The sequence below is a fragment of the Neolamprologus multifasciatus genome, chromosome 18 (assembly GCF_963576455.1).
Source record: "Neolamprologus multifasciatus chromosome 18, fNeoMul1.2, whole genome shotgun sequence".
Lineage (NCBI taxonomy): Eukaryota > Metazoa > Chordata > Actinopteri > Cichliformes > Cichlidae > Neolamprologus > Neolamprologus multifasciatus.
The window spans coordinates 19,315,806-19,336,865 of record NC_140456.1 but is presented as its reverse complement, the minus strand read 5'-3'; the positions used below and the strand labels follow the sequence as shown (position 1 = coordinate 19,336,865).

At 42.5% G+C, this 21,060-nt stretch overlaps 2 protein-coding genes across 7 annotated transcripts in view; one reads left to right on the top strand and one right to left on the bottom strand.

Moving 5' to 3' along the window:
* Nucleotides 1-726: 726 nt before the first annotated feature.
* Nucleotides 727-6,383, top strand: fam131aa (family with sequence similarity 131 member Aa). Of its 2 annotated transcripts, none has more exons than XM_085139500.1 (5): nt 727-3,495; nt 3,674-3,785; nt 3,875-4,057; nt 5,190-5,327; nt 5,433-6,383. In XM_085139500.1, the coding sequence occupies exons 1-5, from the start codon at nt 3,442-3,444 to the stop codon at nt 5,966-5,968; spliced, it is 1,023 nt and encodes a 340-aa protein (XP_084995626.1). In that variant the 5' UTR covers nt 727-3,441; the 3' UTR covers nt 5,969-6,383. The 2 variants fall into 2 exon arrangements, with proteins under 2 accessions (XP_084995626.1, XP_084995627.1); XM_085139501.1 differs by having other exon boundaries at nt 732-1,077.
* The window catches only part of clcn2a (chloride channel, voltage-sensitive 2a), a 64,220-nt gene continuing 49,385 nt past the window's right edge, over nt 6,226-21,060 (bottom strand). For 4 of the 5 annotated variants that reach the window (XM_085139494.1, XM_085139490.1, XM_085139493.1 and 1 more), the window contains exons 21-25: nt 19,513-19,581; nt 18,954-18,992; nt 18,759-18,863; nt 16,121-16,207; nt 6,226-15,992 (exon numbers count right to left, since the gene is read on the bottom strand). In XM_085139494.1, coding sequence (XP_084995620.1) covers nt 15,483-15,992; nt 16,121-16,207; nt 18,759-18,863; nt 18,954-18,992; nt 19,513-19,581 — 810 coding nt within the window. In that variant the 3' untranslated portion in view covers nt 6,226-15,482. The remainder of the gene's footprint in view (nt 15,993-16,120; nt 16,208-18,758; nt 18,864-18,953; nt 18,993-19,512; nt 19,582-21,060) is intronic. The other variant, XM_085139495.1, reaches the window with a different exon arrangement.

Below are 21,060 nucleotides of genomic sequence, written 5' to 3'. Positions count from 1 at the left end.
GAACTAAACTAAGTTCTTCACGTTCTGGAGTAGTATTGTGAGGTCTAAATGTCGGTGCTCGTGGATTTAAAGAGAGCCGTGTTGCGCTGTTGGGGAGATTTGCGGAATTTTCTAAGTTGTAGCAGGACACTTGATCATAGCTTTCAATGTCATTTTGAGCGCTAAGGGCTCTTACTCGTGCAGCTGCTACTTTCACTTCACTGTCTGCCTTTAACTGTTGAAGTTTAGTCTTTTCCTCCTCCAACTTTGCCTTTGTTTCCACTTCCTTTATTTTCCACTCATTTTCCATTTGGCTGATCTTGGTTTCCTGTGCCAATATTTCTTGTGTGGCCTTTGCTTGTTCCACTTTGGCTGCAAGTTCAGCTTCTGCTTCCACCTCACGACTGCCAGTAGAATCTGCCTTTGAGCGTGCGACTGAACCCTCTGGGAATGACGTTTCAGTCTTTTATTAAATGTTTAGAGAGTTCACTGTCGGAGGCTGCACGGTTTTGACCTTTAACCTCGGATCACGGTTTTAATAGGTTTTTCTTTTGCTCATTTTTTTTTTTAAAGTCTGATTTGTGCATCTTGTCGCTCACAAAACTGGACAAATAAGGTCAAACTCGTGACGGCAACCCGTTTTTTGGAACGATCACCCCCTTTTTTATTTTTACTGCAGTAAGTAAATTTCAACACATCCGTCCTGCGTGCGTACTGCTGGTGCCTCACTATCAGACGAAAAGGATTAAAACGTGCGGTTTCTAGGAAAGACTGGAGCTGCAGGTTGCTGTGTCTTCTTGGCTGCATGGAGGGGGGGGGGGGGGGGGCGGGTGCAATGACACCGCCTTGCGTTGATGACGCTTGCCATCGGGAGACATTCGGACAGCCTATGTAACCCACATAGCGAGCAACAAATGGTGCGTCCGTCTGTGTCGGAGATGTAGCTGATGCTGGAGTTGGGAAGATGTTTCCGCCGTCAACGTCGCTTTAATGCTCTATTGCAGACCCTGCAGCTGGAGGACGAACAGCGGTGACATATGTTGATCGGATTGGAGACGTTACAGGCATTATGATGAGCCGCCGCGGTCCGACTTACAGGTAGGTACCGAGAGTGGCTGTGCGGGGAACGATTCCGACCACACGAACCCCAACAGAGCGGTAGAGGTGCAGATAAAGGGCAGGTGCTGTTGGTGTTTACCCGATGCGGGTATGGAGCTATGGTATGCAGATGGAGACCTTCAGAGGTTCCCGGGGACCTGCTGCTGCAGCATCCGCACTTCTCCTGCGTTATTTTCTGCGTAATCTGTCATCAATGGCGGGGTGATGTGTTATTCAGCATCAGCGTTCCGCTTCTGTTGCTTGAATGCACATTTCCAGAAGAAGAAAAAAAAACCCTCCTTACATATGAGCACTGCAGCTTCCTCCGAGCTGAAGATGTTTGGCTGCAGACACGCTGGCTTAGCTCGATCCCACTTGTTGGTCCCCTAAGTCACAATCAGTGTCTCTGGAGGTGTCAGACGACACATCAGCCCTGTTGTATATGTTTAGTCACGCATATGTTAATGTCAGGAAGTCGCAAATTGGTCTTCCTCTGCAGGGAGTGGACAAAATAATCCAAACACCTCGTGAGGGGGAAAAGGCCTAGAGCGAGTTAATTAGAAGCGCAGTTACACGTGTGGCTGTTATTATCATAGGTGCTAATTAGCAGCATTTGTCAGATGTAAAAATTAAAAAAAATTAAAAGGGGGGGGGGGATGTGTGTTTGCTTGTGTCTGCGCGCACGCTTAAAAGCACGTCACGTAATTAACTGCTCCAGAGAGGCCAAATTATATGCAGGTGCACTGGTTGGGGGAAAAAAAAGAATGACACACAAGATGTACAAATGCATGTGTGATGTTTTTGAATCATTTATTTTCTTCTGTTATTATTATTTATTATTGAATAGAAACAAAACTGACATTTTTTTTAATCACAAATAGTTGCTCATTAAGTTGATTGAAGGTTACATTTTTTCTGTGGTCGCCTGTGGGCTGACGATATTAAAATAGTAAAACTGCAGACAAATGTAAAGCAAATGAAGATCATCGTCTATTACCTGCACCTTTTTAGAGGTTCCCATAATAAGTTTGAGTGATTAATGGGATAGGAAATAAGATTTAAATAAGAATAAGAGACCATATTTTTTGATCCCAGAATTCTACTAGAGTGGCTTTGCATTGTTCAAAATATCCCTTATTTCTCCTGCACAGTATATTCACTCTGAAACAAGTAGTTTTAGTCGTTGCCCCTCCCATTTAAGACACCTATCTATCTGCCCCTTGCAGACACAAGGTTTGAGCAGGTAGGTGAGGCTTTTGGCTCACGCTCACATGTTCTGATCTTACAGTTTGAAACTGTTACACTGTTACATTTCTGACAGAAATATAAGGGAACTCTTAATGAGTACCCTTTAATCTTGTTCAGACTCTTAATGTTCCCTGACATTTTCAGTTTCTTTTAAATTATTAAAGGAAAGAACAGATTATGGAAAACTGCAGGACAAAAACTCACGTCACAGGCAGTTTTGGACACGTCTCCATTTGTAGTCAAGGCAGACTTAATTTCCATATGTCCTAATCCACATTTGCAGCAGTGGCTGTCTTTGATATTCAGGTTCAAGTAAAAGCTGTAGATTTATTGTGCCTGCATGATTAAAGAGGCGAGCTGTCGGTCTCGCTGGAGGGAGCCGCTCAGAGCTGTACATGCTGGACATGTGTTGTGTTTATCAGCCTTCAGCATGAGTGACGTCTCACAGGTGTTTAACAGCTGAAGCTTTCCTCTGAACAGAGCTGGTTGCACCTTCATATCACGTCCTCCCAGAGTCCCTACCCACCTTTTTGCCTCTGACACTCATTTACTTTCATGGCTGACTTCAGTGTGAGCTTTTAAATGCTGTCAGGGGCCTCGTCTTTCTTAGCCGCTTTGGAGGCCAATCTGCTTAAGGATATCTGTCCACTCATGCATGTGCTCACAGTTGCCTTTCCTGCTAGTCAGATGGCCTGAAAACACGACATTTTACAAATCCATCTTGTGCTCCGGCTACTGTAAGCCACATTGTAGATTTTGCTGACCCATCACATCTGCTCAGTGTGGCCATGTGTGTTTGTTGTGGAGTTAGTTAGGTAGCGCTATCATTTTAATCTGCAGCTTTGCAATGAGGAGGCCCAGCTGGAGCTGCTTACCCGTGCTGGTCACACGCCATATGTTTGCTCAGACGCATGGAAACTGCCACAATTGCGCTCGCCTCCCTCCACCCCAACCATTCTAACCGGTTGCACAGGCTTATCGTGGCTTTAGCATCTGTGCGGTAAATGTAGGCCATTGATGTTTGCTTGTCAGGCTGGTGGTTTAAACCAGTGAACGCAAGCTGTGACTTTTAGTCGTTTGTGCGCTGTGCCGTGATACCATCTCTGCACGTCCACGATGAAGCTGAGGTCCAGGAGTAGAGAAAGAATGGAGACAAGAAGAGAGGAAGAGGTAGGAAAATCAAGAGGTTTTATTTCTTGAACTCGGTCTGTGCGCCAGCTTTGGTGTCATCTGTAATAAAAGCTGTACAATATAAACAAGTGTGGGAATACTGAAATGGCAGACTAATTCTGAATGTGGCGCACAAATCGAGTTTTTCTTTCTAAAAACGAATAATTTTGTTTTACAGGTGAAATTTGAGGAGATTGAAATGATTCCAAAGTCCGGAAAATCTCCTGCAGACTCACGGAAATCTGCCGGCATTCATGAGTTTGCAGCGCTTGCCAGATCCTCCTTGAATGGTGATGACCTTTCTAGCACTAGCCTCGTTATCATCTATATGCTGTGAATTTAAACATGAAACCCTGGCCTTTACCTCTCCACCGTCCAGGTATCTCTCAGGCAGTGAGAGACCACATGACAAAGCCCACCTCGCTGGCTCAGGGCCGGGTCGCTCACCTCATCGAGTGGAAAGGTTGGCCTAAACCTGCAGCTCCTTCACTGGCCGCACACTCCCAGTTCAGCTCCTACTGCAATCTGACTGAAGGGGAGAAGGAGGCTCGTTTTGCTGCAGGTACTCACTTCTTTGACCTTCTGACCTCTCAGCCAGCAGAATGTTTGATATTCAGATTAAAATGCTATTCGAGACACACATACAGGATAATTATATGTAAATTTTTGTGTGTGTGTGTGGGAACATGCATCCTCTCGTCTGGCTTTCTCTCACCTTCTGTCATGCATCTAATGCCCTAAAACTCCTGCATGTCAGCGGTTTGCTCCGCCCACCATCGTGTCTCCTGGGTGACGGCTTGTCTTGGCAGCAGATGGTGGCCTGTTAGATACTCTCCCCAATCACTTCACTGGCCACCAATGGTACAGCAGCTCCTGTTGTTTTGCTGTGACTCATCATCTGTGGCACCAGTGCCATCGGTGTGGATTGATCGAGAGCAAAAGAGAGAGAGAGGCTGACTGATATGCAGCTGCGTATGCCACACAGCGAAGCTCGCGAACTTAAACAATTAGCTGTGTTATGATAATATTAAATTGAATGAAATTATTTTCTGTAATGAATTTTTTGGGTCACTTTAAGTAAAAGCAGAAAACTATGTGTTAGTTTCTTTTTTATGGGTCATTTTTTGAAGCCGTTTGAATAGGTAACCCTGGGAATTCTGATTTGACGCTCTTATTTAAGGCTCATAGTGACAGAGATGACTCAGACAATGTCACACTCAGGTAAATTAGCAAATAACAGGAGGATAGAAATTCACCTTTACTCCTCCCTTTTGTATTGCCTGGACCATTAACATCCAGAGAAGATTGTTGCTTCCATCTGCAGTAATTTATATTTGTTGCACGGTTGTGTTGTGGGACCTCGCTGCACTTTAACATGTGTATGTGAAAGGGTGGAGGCAGAGAGAGGCAGCAAGAATCCTGGTCATGTAAACAACTTAATAGACATGGCATGAAGAGGACCATGGGTTGCAATGTGGCTTGCAGTATGAGTATAAGCTGAGCTATCAGCTGGTCCACGTCATCACTAGAATACTCACTTTGTTTCTGTCCCGTATAAGATGTTGTGAGATAAAGATAAGATAAATCATTCACTTTTTTTCTCACCGTATTGCAGACAACATTAGTAAATACACAGTTTAGAGTTTGAAATTACCTTAATCTAGCTTCATTTGTCGGACCTGTTTTCCTGCTAGGAGTGGCCGAGCAGTTTGCCATTGCGGAGGCTAAGCTACGTGCTTGGGCATCTGTGGATGACGATGATGAGGAAGATTTCAATGATGAAGACTCCCACATCAGTGGACAGACTCACACGGTATCCAGCCAAAACTCAGGTATCCAACTTTGCATCATTCTACATCAAACATCTCATCTTTGCACCCTGTCACCTCATCAGTAAATCCACTTCCTGGTCTTCTGACTCTTTGTTCCTCCTTCAGAAGGCACCATCTACAGTTCCACCTTTGGAGCACCGCCCGGGGTCGACCGCACTGAGACGCCACCATCCGATGATCCCCTGGGCTCCCACAACAGCAGCCTGCCCTGTGGCAGGCTAGCAACTGAAAATGCCCCACAGTCATCACAAAGCAACTCACCCACTTTGCCCAGCGACTCCATGAGTACGTGTCTGGAGGAGGAGGAGGAAGAGGAGGAGAGGCTGGACAGCCTCGAGGAGCAGCCGGCTCCTTTGCAGGAGCACCGCAGCGAAGTGTGCATCCACAGCAAGCCCGAGTGGAGACCGAGGTGCAGGAGCAGCAGGTTTGACTCCTGCTACTCTACCTCTCACTCTGAGTCTCCTGGAGAGGAGGACGAGGAAGACGAGGAGGAGGAAGGCAGCGTGTTTCACGAGGTCCGGGTGTGGCACTGCAGCCCCAGGAGCTTTTTCTCTGACCGGGCGTCTTCCGGGGTGGCGTCATTCGATGAGGAAGAAGAAGAGAGAGAAGAAGCAGAGGGAAAAAAAGAGTATTTGATGTGATGTGTCGTCCACCTTTTTGTCCCCTTGAGTCTGTGTTGATTCTGGATATTATGCTTCATCCTTACACCTCTCCTCCTCCTCCTTCCTCTTCTCCTTCCTCCTGCACTCATTCTGTCTCCTGTCTCTCATCCTCCAGGCCTTTCATACTGATCTTGCTCCACTGTTTATCGCTGCTGTAAACAGTCAATATGTTGAGAGAGTTCAATCAGAATGTAATGCTGTTGTTCACTAAGTTTTGTACGTTTATTTTTTGTGTGTGTGTGTGTGAACAGTCATGTGTTGCTATTGCATTGGTTTTCTATGGATATTTTCTAGTGTTGTTTCCTCTGGGTCACGCTGTGTCACGTGGGTTGGGCTCTGTTTGATATTGAATGCCTGAATGTCTTGCATATATAAATATGAGTTTTTGAAAGAAGATACTTTGTTGTTTTATTTTTTTCTCTGCAATCCAAAAAGCAAGAAAGAAACAAGACTGCTCGTTTACCCTTCCAATGCAGTTTTTTCCCCTTTAAATTTAATCATTCACTCATGTACAAAAACAAGTTCATGTCCTCTGAAAAATAACAATGGCTGTTGACTGCAAATGCATAATTCTCCTATGTACAATAGCATGTGCGTAACTCTTTCATATATATATATACAAAGCATATACAGGCCAGTGCCATATAAAGGGAGATACTACAGACTTATTGCTTAACTAGATACGCTGCAATTGAGCTTATACACTCTCTAAGTTTAACTCCTTTATAATTAATCTTATATGGCAAGCACTACTTCACATTCCTAAATGCAAACAAGAAAAAAAGTTAAGACATTAATAAATCTCTGCACAGATGCCTGCAAGGAGGAAAAAAAAATAATACTCAAAACAAAAAAAGGGCTGGTTGATGTGCTGCGGTGCTCTCACACGAGACTGAAATATGGCTCAAAATTGTTCCATGAAGCGAAAATACTTACACATCATTTGAAGGTCGTAACAAGGACTCACACACACGCTTGTAGCTCTACAAGGTTTTTTTCCTTTTTTTTGGGGGGGGGGGGGGACTTGTGGGTGTCACGGGCTTCAGACAGTAGTTACATTTCTCAACGCTGCATTAGAGGTCAGGCTGGATTAAATGTCATAAAGACACGTGGTAACATATCGTGATGTTTAATATCTACAGGCCACATACGGTACGGTATATGTGTGTATTATACGTATAAATGTGTGTGTGTGTCTGTGTGTTCTCTATACAACAGCCAGTATATTCCTGTAACTCAAAGCCAAAGCGTTGTTCCGTCATCATCGCTAGACACAAATGTAGAGGCAGTTCAGTCTGCATTGCCCTTATTAAGCCAGACAAGGCTACATGTGCATTAAATTATAGTCATGGTAATTACAATGTGCTTCACTGTTCTTTAGAGCCCTGTACTAAAGCTTGGTGGACATTTAGAAGCTGCCTTTGTCGATGTGTTTATAGTTCCCAGCTCATTGTGGACTACCGGGGGCTGATGCAACCAGTATTTAATAGCAGAAAAAGAAGAAGAAAACCCGCCCAAACCTCATGAAATGCTGCAACATGAAGCTCTGACAGGACAGCAGAGTGTTATAAATAATGTAGTCTGAACCTTTACTGCATTGTTAATGTAAATTTATTGCCTATCACCGAAACACATAAAACAACACCGCAATACGTCTTAACATTATGACTCTCGGATATATAAACCCACCGCTAGTGAATAGGTAGTTGTTTGAAGTCATACCATCGTGTGCTCATTAGAAATGTTCTTTGTTTTTCTGTGCTTTCTTTTATTGTTTTGATGTTTCCACTCGCAGTTAATCGTACGTCACTCGTTTCTGTCCTTGTAATGTTTGGCATCATGTTTACAGGATGTTGATTTGGCATGAAGACCCAATAGTTACGAGTCTGATCCAGATTTGAGTGTGGCACAGAAAGTTGCACTCTCGCACACACACACACACACACACACACACACACACCAGACACACACACACATATCAGACACACATAAAAGATAAAGCTGGAGGTGGTGTTCTGTGTTTTTGCTGTCAACAAATCCCAGAAAAAAGACCAAACTAACACCATCTTACTTGACAAAAGCAGCCTGTGGTGTTGGAAGTAGGTTAGTGGGTCTGGAAACTTAATGAACCACAGAGTTGTACTGCTGGACGTGATTCTCTATTACAATAGAGGCAGGTGTAGTTTCCACCACAGGCTTCCTAATCTATCTATCAGAAACAGTACATAGCTTGTAATAAGATTTCTTTATTATTCACTACGTTTTTGTAATGTTATCTAAAAACAAGCTGCGTTAGAAAACCATTCTTGCTCAGGGGGCTGGGCTGGGGGTGTTCCTCTATTATAGTCAACAGGAGTTATATCCCTCACACATCTCTCTGGCCATGTAAATGTATTTAATCCACGCTAAAAATAATATGGATATTTAGTGTCCAAAAGCATTGGGCCCCCTACACACCACACATACAGGAGCTGCTGGTCTATGGAAACCCATGCCATGTGTCATAGTCCTGGGTGTGACCCAGTGTTTTGTATTTAACTTAGATTTCTTGATTATTTGTTATTCATGGTTTCAGTTCTCTTGAGGTTATATTTTGTTGTTCTAGTTTCACACAGTGTGCCTTCCCTGTGTCTGTGTTATATCTTCTCTGTGCTTTTTTCCCCCCCTGTACCACAGTTCATGCCTCTGTCTCAGCGTCAAGTCCGTGTCTCTGTGTTATACTTCCTGTTTTACTTTGACAGTGTGTCTTTTGTCATTGTATTCTGCTTTGCTTCCTTTGTCTTGTTAGGCCTGATTACTCCCAGCTGTGCTCTCCTCCTGTGTCTCATCCCCTCGTTATCCCTCGGTGTATATAAGCCCTGTGTTTTCCTTTGCTCTGTCTTGCGTCATGCCCTCATTATGCTTTGCGTTTCCCTCCGTCTTTCCAGCCATAGCCAAGTTTACAGTTTCTGGTTTGTTTTCTAATTGAAGTTTCTTGCTTCCTGTTTCTAGTTTAGTTTTGTATTTAATGTTAGTTTTTTTTCCAGGATAAAAGCTGCCATTTTAAGTTTATTACTCTGTCTTGAGTCCTTCATCCTGCCTGCCACATAGCACACTGTGACGCCATGAAGCTTCCAGTGCACAGTTTTTGTGCTGATCTTCCACAGCATGTCTTTATCCTGTTTTCCTTCTCTCACCCCAACCGGTTGCAGCAGATGGCCCCTCCCTGAGCCTGGTTCTGCTGGAGGTTTCTTCCTGTTAAAAGGGAGTTTTTCCTTCCCACTGTCGCCAAAGTGCTTACTCACAATCATATAATTGTTGGGTTTTTCTCTGTATGCATTATTGTAGGGTCTCCCTTACAATATAAAGCACCTTGAGGTGACTGTTGTTGTGATTTTGTGCTATATAAATAAATTTTAATTGAATTGAAAAATGTTAATGCCAGAGGACTGGAGCTCTTTGACCTCACTCTGACTCTGAGTTCCTGTGTTGCTAAACACTTCCACTTTGCAATAAAACCACTTACAGTTGATTGTGGAATATCCAGGAAGGAAGAAACTTCATGAACCAACTTGCTGCAACAGTAGCATTCTCGATCAGAGTTAAATAAAACAAAATCTGACTACTACTGTCGGAGGAGGAGCGATTCCTATGACCTGTGGATGGACAGACAGGCGGGTGACAGATGTGATGCCATAGCTAGCTTAAATAAACAAATAAAGTACATTTTTGCTCCCTGATGACTTTTACTGTAATGAGGGCTGTCCATAGAGAACAACCTTCTTAGTCCCTACTCGTACTACTCGTCCCTACAGTCACATGTACTGACGCTGAGGCATTACACGTGAAAGCACTCTGTATCCCTTTAGCATCATTGTAATTTTGTAAATTGTGTATTTTAATCCAAAGTTGTTGTTTTCTTTGTTTGTTTTTAGCATAAACCAAGTATTGTTGCCTCAAACCAACAAAACGGAAAAAAGGAAATGTTCAGCCCTAAAGGGAAGTGCAAAAGCAGCAGTCACAGATGAGACTCACCCCCCTTTTTCATGTTTTTTTCCCCACAAACCTTCCTAAATCTTTTTTTCTGTGATTTCATCCTCATTGTACTTTGTGCATTAAAATAAGATGAGAATTTTCAATTCAATTCAATTCAATTTTATTTATATAGCGCCAAATCACAACAAATGTCGCCTCAAGGCGCTTCATAGATACAGAGAAAAGCCCAACAATCATATGACCCCCTATGAGCAAGCACTTTGGCGACAGTGGGAAGGAAAAACTCCCTTTTAACAGGAAGAAACCTCCGGCAGAACCAGGCTCAGGGAGGGGCGGCCATCTGCTGCGACCGGTTGGGGTGAGAGAAGGAAGACAGGATAAAAGACATGCTGTGGAAGAGAGACAGAGATTAATAACAGATACGATTCAATACAGAGAGGTCTGTTAACACATAGTGAGTGAGAAAGGTGACTGGAAAGGAAAAACTCAATGCATCATGGGAATCCCCCGGCAGCCTACATCTATTGCAGCATAACTAAGGGAGGATTCAGGGTCACCTGGTCCAGCCCTAACTATATGCTTTAGCAAAAAGGAAAGTTTTAAGCCTAATCTTAAAAGTAGAGATAGTGTCTGTCTCCCGAATCCAAACTGGAAGCTGGTTCCACAGAAGAGGGGCCTGAAAACTGAAGGCTCTCCCTCCCATTCTACTTTTAAATACTCTAGGAACAACAAGTAGGCCTGCAGAGCGAGAGCGAAGTGCTCTAATAGGGTGATATGGTACTACAAGGTCATTAAGATAAGATGGGGCCTGATTATTTAAGACCTTGTATGTGAGGAGCAGGATTTTGAATTCAATTCTGGATTTAACAGGAAGCCAATGAAGGGAAGCCAAAACAGGAGAAATATGCTCTCTCCTTCTAGTCCCTGTCAGTACTCTTGCTGCAGCATTTTGGATTAACTGAAGGCTTTTCAGTGAGTTTTTTGGACATCCTGATAATAATGAATTGCAGTAGTCCAGCCTGGAAGTAATAAATGCATGAACTAGTTTTTCAGCGTCACTCTGAGACAGGATATTTCTAATTTTAGAGATGTTGCGCAAATGGAAGAACGCAGTCTTACATATTTGTTTAATATGTGCGTTGAAGGACATATCTTGGTCAAAAATGACTCCAAGGTTCCTCACAGTGTTACTGGAGGCCAAGGTAATGCCATCCAGAGTAAGAATCTGGTTAGATACCATATTTCTAAGCTTTTCAGCGCCGAGTACAATGACCTCAGTTTTATCTGAGTTAAGAAGCAGAAAGTTAGTGGCCATCCAAGTCTTTATGTCTTTAAGACATTCCTGCAGTTTAACTAATTGGTGTGTGTTATCTGGCTTCATGGACAGATAGAGCTGGGTGTCATCTGCATAGCAGTGAAAATGTATGCTATGTCTTCTAATGATGCTGCCTAGGGGAAGCATGTATAATGTAAACAGAATTGGTCCTAGCACTGAACCCTGTGGAACTCCATAATTAACCTCAGTGTGTGAAGAGGACTCTCCATTTACATGCACAAATTGGAGTCTATTAGATAGATATGATACAAACCACTGCAGTGCAATACCTGTAATACCTACAGCATGTTCTAATCGCTCTAATAGGATATTATGGTCAACAGTATCGAATGCTGCACTAAGGTCAAGAAGGACAAGCACAGAGATGAGTCCACTGTCAGAGGCCATAAGAAGATCATTTGTAACCTTCACTAAAGCTGTTTCTGTGCTGTGATGAACTCTGAAACCTGACTGAAACTCTTCAAATAAACCATTCCTCTGCAGATGATCTGTTAGCTGTTTGACAACTACTCTTTCAAGGATTTTTGATATGAAAGGAAGGTTGGAGATTGGCCTATAATTAGCTAAGACTGGTGGGTCTAGAGATGGCTTTTTGAGTAAAGGTTTAACTGCAGCCACCTTGAAGGCCTGTGGTACATAGCCGATTATTAGAGATAGGTTGATCATATATAAGATCGAAGAATTAATCAATGGCAGGACTTCTTTGAGCAGTTTTGTAGGAATGGGGTCTAAAAGACACGTTGATGGTTTGGAGGAAGTAATTATTGAAGTTAACTCAGAAAGATCAATTGGAGAAAAAGAGTCTAACTTAACATCAATGAAACTAAGAGTAGCTGTAGATAATATTACATCTGTGGGATGATTATTGGTAATTTTTTCTCTAATGATAAAAATTTTATTTGTGAAGAAGTTCATGAAGTCATCACTAGTTAACGTTAAAGGGATGGTTGGCTCAAAAGAGCTCTGACTTTTTGTCAGCCTGGCTACAGTGCTGAAGAGAAACCTGGGGTTGTTCTTATTTTCTTCAATCAGTGATGAGTAGTAAGCTGTTCTGGCTTTGCGGAGGGCTTTCTTATAAAGCAACAAACTATTTCTCCAGGCTAAATGATGATCCTCTAAATTTGTGACACGCCATTTCCTCTCCAGATTACGAGTCATCTGCTTTAGGGTACGTGTTTGAGAATTATACCACAGGGTCAGGTACTTCTGATTAGAGACCTTAGTTTTCGCTGGAGCTACAGTATCCAGAGTCGTACGTAGTGAGGAGGTGAAATTATTAACAAGATAATCGACCTCTGTTGGGGTAGCGTTCAGATAGCTGCTCTGCTCTGTGTTGGTACAGGGCATTGACGATGATAACAGTGGCTGGATTATATTCTTAAACTTAGTTACAGCGCTTTCAGAAAGACATCTACTTTGATAAAGTCCACTCTCCACTGCTGCGTAATCAATTATTGTAAATGTAAATGTTATCAAGAAATGATCAGACAGGAGAGGGTTTTCAGGAAACACTGTTAAATGTTCAGTTTCTATGCCATATGTTAAAACAAGATCTAGAGTGTGATTAAAGTGGTGGGTGGGTTCTTTTACATTTTGAGAGAAACCAATTGAGTCTAACAACAGATTAAATGCCATGTTGAGGCTGTCATTTTTAGCATCAACATGGATGTTAAAATCACCCACAATAATTATTTTATCTGAGCTCAGAACTAAATTAGATATAAAGTCTGAGAAATCAGACAGAAACTCTGTGTAAGGCCCAGGTGGACGATAGATGATAACAAGTAAGACTGGTTTCTGAGTTTCACAGCTGGGGTGGACGAGGCTAAGCATCAGGCTTTCAAATGAATTAAAAGTCTGTCTTGGTCTTTCATTAATTAATAGACTGGTGTGAAAAATTGCTGCCACACCGCCCCCTCGACCTGTGCTTCGAGATTTCTGGTAGTTAGAATGACTCGGGGGTGTTGATTCATTTAAACTAACATAATCATCCTGCTGCAACCAGGTTTCTGTAAGGCAGAGTAAATCAATTTGTTGATCAATTATTAAGTCATGTACTAACAGAGACTTGGAGGAGAGAGACCTAATATTTAATAATCCACATTTCACTGTTTTACTCTTTGGTTCAGATGTGGATACTGTATTGTTCTTTCTTTGTAAATGTTTAAGTTGTTTGTTGCTGGTTTTTAGTTTGTTTTTTGTCTTTTTGGAAGCAGACACAGTCTCTATGGAGATGGGTTTTTGGGGGGGTAGCAGGAGGAGAGAAGCTGCAGAGAGGCGTGTAAGACTGCATCTCTGCTTCCTGGTCCCAACTCTGGATAGTCATGTTTTGAGGGGTTTAATAAATTTGTCCATATTTCTAGAAATGAGAGCTGCTCCATCCAAAGTGGGATGGATGCCGTCTCTCCTAACAAGACCAGGTTTCCTCCAGAAGGTTTGCCAATTATCTATGAAGCCCACATCATTTCTGGGACACCACTCAGACAGCCAGCAATTTAAGGAGAACATGCGGCTAAACATGTCACTCCTGGTCTGATTGGGGAGGGGACCAGAGAAAACTACAGAGTCCGACATTGTTTTGGCAAAGTTGCACACCGATTCAATATTGATTTTAGTGACCTCCGATTGGCGTAACCGGGTGTCATTACTGCCGACGTGAATTATGATTTTAATTAATCATTAAAATCATTCTCGTGAATTAAACAAGGATCCTTGTTTAATTCACGAGAACAAGGATCCTACTGGCATATTGCCATTTTAATGTTTGTGTGCCTGGACTTTAATGACAAGTATGTTTGAGTCTTTAAGAGATTTGGGCTAATGCATTTTAAAGAGAGCAGCTTCAGTGTGAAATAGCACACTGACCAACTCCCCTCAAAACTCAGCTGTGCAGGGACTGAGAGATGGCCTCTGCTCTGCCATCATAGAGATAAAGTGTCTCAAGGAGAGACAGATCTCAAAAGGAGCAGACTGGCCTTGTGGAAGATGGGCAAAAGCAGCAAGTGAGACGACTCAGAGAAGAGCTCAAATAAAAAGTTGAGCTCTTTTAAAGCACGAAAAAGAAAAAGAAAAAACAAGTACAGACTCAGTAAAGCTCTTGCTTAGACCCTTGACCACAATCAATTAGACAAGGAGCTGAGGAGTAGTCTCTACTGAGGAGTAGACAACCCCAGATAAACACTTGTGATGCTCTAGAAGTGAGCTTCAAAGAGGAGGTGGCAAGCCGTCATGGATTATGAAGGACGTAAAAAAGGAGGAGAAGAGAAACACTGATTAAAAGAACTGGAGGAGTGAAAGAGGAGCTAGAGAGAGGCAAGAGAGGAAGATGAGGAGGTCGAACTCATCATCTCTAACTACAACCAGCTGCAAGTTGACAGCTGGATGCATGTATGTGTATAAACTCTTTGTCCAGCAGCTGGCATCTAACAAAAATGAGCTGAAATAAAGAAAAGAAGAACAAAAAGGGGAGAAAAATTAAAGCCAATGCTACTGGACCATAAATCCAGCTTAACACAGCAGAAAGGACTACAAAGAGCCCTTTCATTCCAACCCCCTGAGCCCTCTAATCAGACGTGGCATTCTTTATGAAGGCCAGCAGGGGGCGACTCCTCTGGTGGCAGGAAGACCACCAGAAAAGTGTAGTATAGTAGTGAATAGTCTATGTGAAAGTGACCCTTTCCCAAAGTTTCTGATGACTCTTTGAGTCAATCGCTAACTACAGATTATCTATAATATAATATGAGACTCTTTTTGTAAAATATGGTCGTTATTAGCTCGGAACGGAGATTATTCAGGGTATGCTCAGTGCTGTGTTCTTGGTTTCACATGTATGTATGTTTGTATGGATGTATGGATGGAGAAACCAGTTTACAAATTGTGGATTCAACTTCATTGTCTTCCGCAGGCGTAGCAGAGCAACATTTTAAAACCAAAAATCCTGATATTTGAATTTTATACCCTGTAAATATTGACTCTTTTGGTCAGAAAGTGCTACTTTTGGTCCTTCCAGGAGATTAGCTGTCAGCATTAAAAACATAAAACAAAACCAGCTTTATCCCTCATATATCTTTCAAGCACTCGCTCACTGTCATACCACGAGTATCTAGGCTGGACTTGGAGGTGAGTGTGACCCCAACAAACATAAGAAACGTCAACATTCATGAGGCGACAGTGTGGATCTGATCATTCCGACTGATCCTCAGTGTGGCCTGTGCTACCCTCGCCCCCAGGTTCGGATTGGCTGTTGTTTAGAGACGGAGGCGCCTCCTCTTGCTCCATTTCGTCTGGCTCAGGAGTTTGGTTGGAGGGGTCAAAGTCACAGGCCAGCTCCGATTCCTCAGTGTGGGAGGGGCTGCAGTCAAAAGTAAACTCAGACTGATCCTCTGTGAACGAGGGGCTTTCTTGGAGCGGCAGCTCTGACAAGGGATTTGTGATGTCGCTGGCTTCGAACTGCACGTTTGTTTCGTCCGAAAAGTTGACAGGGATCTCTTTGTACTGGAGATCTGGCTGATCCTCCACATTTGGAGGGTTGGGTTCCCGTGGCAAAGAGAGCCCCCTGTGGCGGATGCACAGCTTGTGAAGTTCAGTTACCTCGGATACATTTGTGGTGTTCCCACTGTCACGGAAACTGGCCAGCGGAGGGCGCACTTTCACTCCAGTCACCGTCACTGAGCCCTCGATGGCCTTACGCAGCTGGAGATGCGGTCAGCCCGAAAAAAAAGAAAGACAGGAAGGAGAGCCAAGAAAAGAGGTGAAGAAAGAGGAGAGGTGGAACATATAAGATATAAATAAAACAGCTTTCATCAGACAGACTTGCACACCTCTTTGAGAGAAACCACTCCAACCAGTCGTCCCATGCTGGTCACATAGGCGTGGTCCAGACCAAGGAGAGAGAAGATGGTGTGAGTCTGTGGAGGAGGAGAAAAGGTGGGTCATGCCCTGGATATAGACTCAAAGGGGGTTCACGTGCATTTTGGATCTGGGTTATAGAAACGGCATCATGTTTCTCCCTTTTCAACATGGACACTGCGTCAGACAAGACTGTGCCCGAGTCATAAAACTGAAACAACTAACCACAGCTCGCTGCGATTTATGATGCATGACAATCACAGGTATTCAGAAAGGAGGTTAAGGAATCAAAGCTTCAGGTAAAACCAGGTAAGCTCAAGGGTGCTGTGATTAATTTGGTATAACGCTCCTGACCTTCAAGGTAAATGTGTTGGGTTGGACCATTAAAGGGCTGATTTCATGGGAGCAGCAGTTTAGAGTTTGAACTTAGCAATCAGCACACATTCATTCAAAATGCTTTTCATTATTAAATAATAATAATCTTACTATAATAAGCTCATATACAGTTCACATAGCTGTCTTTGAGAGAGCTCATTTACTACTCAGAAGGTTGGTGGTTCGATCTCTATGTGCCATCTTTGTGCAACATGCTGATCTCGATGTGTTCATCTAAGCGTGAACGTTAGCTAGAATCCACTTAAGACAGAAAATAAAGTGCTCGGGTGATTCAGACATGTTATATAAAGCGCTTTGTGTTCGAGCAGAAGAGCACTACACAAGAACCAGTCCATTTACTTATACAATGAAAGTCCAAAAATCCAAAAGAAGAACAAGAAGTCTGTATTTTTAATATTAATTTGTTTGTTGTTCATGAGAAGCCGTTTCTGCCTTCTGATTATATACGGTGATATAAGGAAGATGAAAAGAATACATAATAAATGAGCACCATACTGTCTGTGTTTTCGTACAAGAAGGAAGAGAACGAGCACATCAAAAACCAGTAACTTAGATTTGTATGGAGCCTTTCAAGAAACAAGAAAAAAAGAGTGGGTTCATGGATTTTCTAACATCAGTGTTAGTGACTTGTTCTGCATATTAGTCTGTGACTAAAGGGACCATTTTCATTTTATGAGGCGTAATGAAAAAGGTCAGCCCATAAAAAGGCATACCTGATTTAAACTTTATATGCCCGCAAAGGTCATCTTCTCATGCCTGTCCAGACAGCTTCTGGCGCAGCTGCTATTTTTAGATCCCTTGAAGTCCCATTATGATCACTTGCACGTAGGGATGGGTATCGAAAACCGGTTCTTGTTGAGAACCGGTTCCCACTGTTTCAATTCCTTGGAATCGTTTGCCATTTTTGCAAACGATTCCCTTATCGATTCCAGTCGCCCCGAATGACGTCACCACGTTGCGGAGCGTCGCTTACCTGGCAGGAAACATGGCGGCTCAAACGCTAAAAAGTTTGGTTATACTTTACGAGAACGGATGACAACAGGGCAACTTGCAATACTTGCAAAGTAGATATTTCATTTAAGGGAGGAAACACTACGAATATGCAAAAGCATTTGCTCACAAAACACGCGATAACCTTAAATGAATGTCGTGTTTTTAATTCCGCTCCGGACTCGTGAATCTCAACCCAGCAGCAGCGGTAACGTTTGCACGTCCTCTCCCGTTAATACGGCAGGTAAATAATCAACTAACAGTGCATATTATGTTAGCGCGATCTGCCTTATTACAAACCTGCCATTACTGTGCATTTAGATGACCATGATGAGAGAGACAGACAGAGTCTGGCTCAGATGCTGGCAGTTCTTGCTACAGTCTACCGGTAGCGTCTCCTTTCAGGCCAGGATAGACGAATGTCACCGAGCAGTGACTCAGTTTGTGGTCAAAGGCTTGCACCCATTTGCCACAGCAGATGCCCCCGATTTTCGGTAAGTGAATGTGTTTAATTGTAGGCAGGGACATTACTGGATATTCTTGTGTAATTGCTACAGAAGAATATTTATTTTATTATTTTACATTCACAATTTTTTTTCCTGGGGACCCTGTGACACCCCATTGAAGAGCCGTAGGTTGGATCTCTTAAGATCTCACTGTTGGGTTTGTAAGGCCATGTTACTCTTAAATTTCTATCTTGTTCAAAGAGAAGATATAAAACAAAGATCTAAGCTAATTGACCTTAGTGTTCTCCTTTTTTTAAAAAAAAATAATCGATAAGAGAATCGATAAAGAATCGAATCGTTAAACAGAATCGAAAATGGAATCGGAATCGTGAAAATCTTATCAATACCCATCCCTACTTGCACGGTTTGCTTTGTTTTATTTTTATTTTTTTGCATTTTTTCATTCAGTGTTCTGCACTGTGAAACTGATCCTCCAGTGACCAATGCAAGCTTCTACTATAAAGTCCTGGTGGTATCAGAGAAAATATATTCGGCAGAAGTGAGCAGAATTACGACACTTACCACTGTTTGCGCAGAAGAGGAGCGAGACAAAACCCGAAGCTGGCATTAAAGGGTTGTGTTGACACTGATGTAATATTTTAAAAGCATCATGCTAATGTAACTGAAGGAGCATAATGTCTGCACATTTTTTGTGTGTGTGAGTTATAGTTAAAATTTGCATTTTATTTGTGTTGCTAGTTGTTTGTTTATATTGCACCTTATGCAGAGATGTTTGCTCCACCAGCTGGAAGGGTGCCGGATCAATCTTGCAGTTCTTGAAATCCACCGGTTCGTCAAGCTGCTGCTCCTCCCACTCTGTTATCTGCATTAAGGAGGACACTGGAACCTCTAAACTCTGAATTCAAAGAAAGCTCATTTCAGATGTTAAATCTTTTGTCCGTGTAGGGCTCACCTCTGAGGGGGTCATGCAGTCTTCCACCTCGGTAGAGTCCTAAAAAGCCAAAATTCAGTTATTCATTCATTGCTTCAACAAACAGATTTATACAAAGTAAACGTTCAAAACGCAACACCTGATTGAAAACCTAGTATACATGTGTTTGCTTCAGTGTAGTATGGTAAAGACACAGGTTGTAAACCAGTGCAGCATTTATATATACCAGTCTATGAGAATACGAGGCTGAAGGAAAACTTTGGTTTATTGATCTCTGCGCAGCCAGAATCCCGAAAATTACACTGACAACAACAATAAAACTCAGAGAATCAACCACCTTTAAATAAAAAACACACACACAGTCACACAGACCAGGCATTCAGACCCGAGTGAAAGCTGATGAAACACTGACAGACATTCACACCTCTCTAAAACACACACACTTTCTCTCGCTCTCTCTGCTAAAGCACTTTAATGCTCTGGTTTGTGCACCACAAATATTTTGGTCCAGCACTCACTACGTGTGTGTCGCAAGGCAACGGTTACTAAGCAACAGTCTCTAGGCGGCAGACAATCTTACCGCCATGGAGATCCTCACACGTTTGGGCTTGGGCTTTCTTTTTTCAGAAGGAGCCGGCCCAGCCGGGCTCTTCCAGCCGGGGAGAGAAGGCATCAACACAGCACAACATTAACACAGCGTCAGTGGAAGCGGACTGTTTTTCCCCTTTAACATCGCGCCACTGCAACATTGGAGCCCAGTCTGACTTCTGCTGGGAGAAGTCTTTGTGATGAGAGCACAATGTTGCTGAAAGGGTATAATTACTACACCACAGATGGAGGTGAGGGCATAGAAGCTGTACAAGAAGCCCAACGGTTAATACAATATGATGCACTGCCAGGAAAAAGGAGCTTGAACATCTTATATTTTAGTATTTTAATATCTTGTGTCATCCCTTTAGGAGCTTTGCAGCTGAAAGCAAATGTCTTATTCAATCAGCTTCTTTAATGAACAAATGGCTGCTTCTTCAAATGGTTGGATAAAAAAAAAGAAAAGAAAAGACTTTATCCCACCCACCCCCCACTACCACCACCACCACCACCACCACTACCACTGCTGACCACAGCAGCAAGTGTTGCACTACAAAAACTGCTAAACCATCGATCCCTCGGCTGTTCTGTATGTTCTGACAAGTGTATGAATCTAATTTGTTTGGTTATAGTTGAAATAAAAAGAACATAAGCTAATTAAAATAAAATAAATATACACAGTAGTATGTCTTTAAGTTTTAGCCTTACGCCTAGTGTATCACATTTACTACATACAGTTTTTGTGAGTTTTTGAGACTTCTACATCATCGCCATCATTTTATTTGGCAAAAAATTGTCAGAAGATTCAATAAAGTTTTTTATTTTCAAATTAACTTGAATTTTCTGGCAATTATTTCAGGGTTCAGATACTATGGTTACATTTGTCAACACAACCTGCCTATTAAGGCCTACATGAGTGTCAGTCAAGTATCTCTGCAAAAGGTTGTGGGTTTTTTTTGTAATACCTGTTCTACATTTCTTTTCTTTGTCCATCCATGCATCAGTTTTTTCAAATGTTTATCCGATTTAGTGTCACAGGAAGGCTGGAGCCTACCGTCTTGGTCCAAGCGGAAGGCTACAGTGTGGACAGGCTGCCAGCCGATCACAGGGTTAACACAGAGACAGAAACCATTCACACTCACGTTCATGCCTACGGCCATTAGAATCACCAATTAATGCAACGTGCATGTCTTGGGCTGTGAGAGGAAGCTGGAAGAGCTCATGCAGGCACAGGGAGAACATGCAAACTCCACACAGAAAACAATAAAATAACTGAAACTACACCAAAACTATTTAAAAAAAAATCTCCCTGATAACATCCCAATGATAACAAAACTCTCACAAAAGAAAAAAAAAAGGTGAGTAACATAACAACAAAGATATGACACTGAGGTCAGTTTTTTTTTCACTTTTTGGGGTTTTTTCTGGGGCAATGCTCATTTTTAATCTACAATCATAATTTCTAATTTTGAAATTTGCAAATCTCATACACCCAAATTTTATTCACAACACAACACAGAAAATACATCAAATGTTTAAA

Bases quoted from the DNA above. Each gene is read 5' to 3' on its own strand.
- fam131aa (XM_085139500.1), top strand. From the start codon at position 3,442: ATGAAGCTGAGGTCCAGGAGTAGAGAAAGAATGGAGACAAGAAGAGAG. The intron at 3,786-3,874 runs GTGATGACCTTT...TCCACCGTCCAG, and splicing joins TGCCAGATCCTCCTTGAATG to GTATCTCTCAGGCAGTGAGA. The intron at 4,058-5,189 runs GTACTCACTTCT...TTTTCCTGCTAG, and splicing joins GGAGGCTCGTTTTGCTGCAG to GAGTGGCCGAGCAGTTTGCC.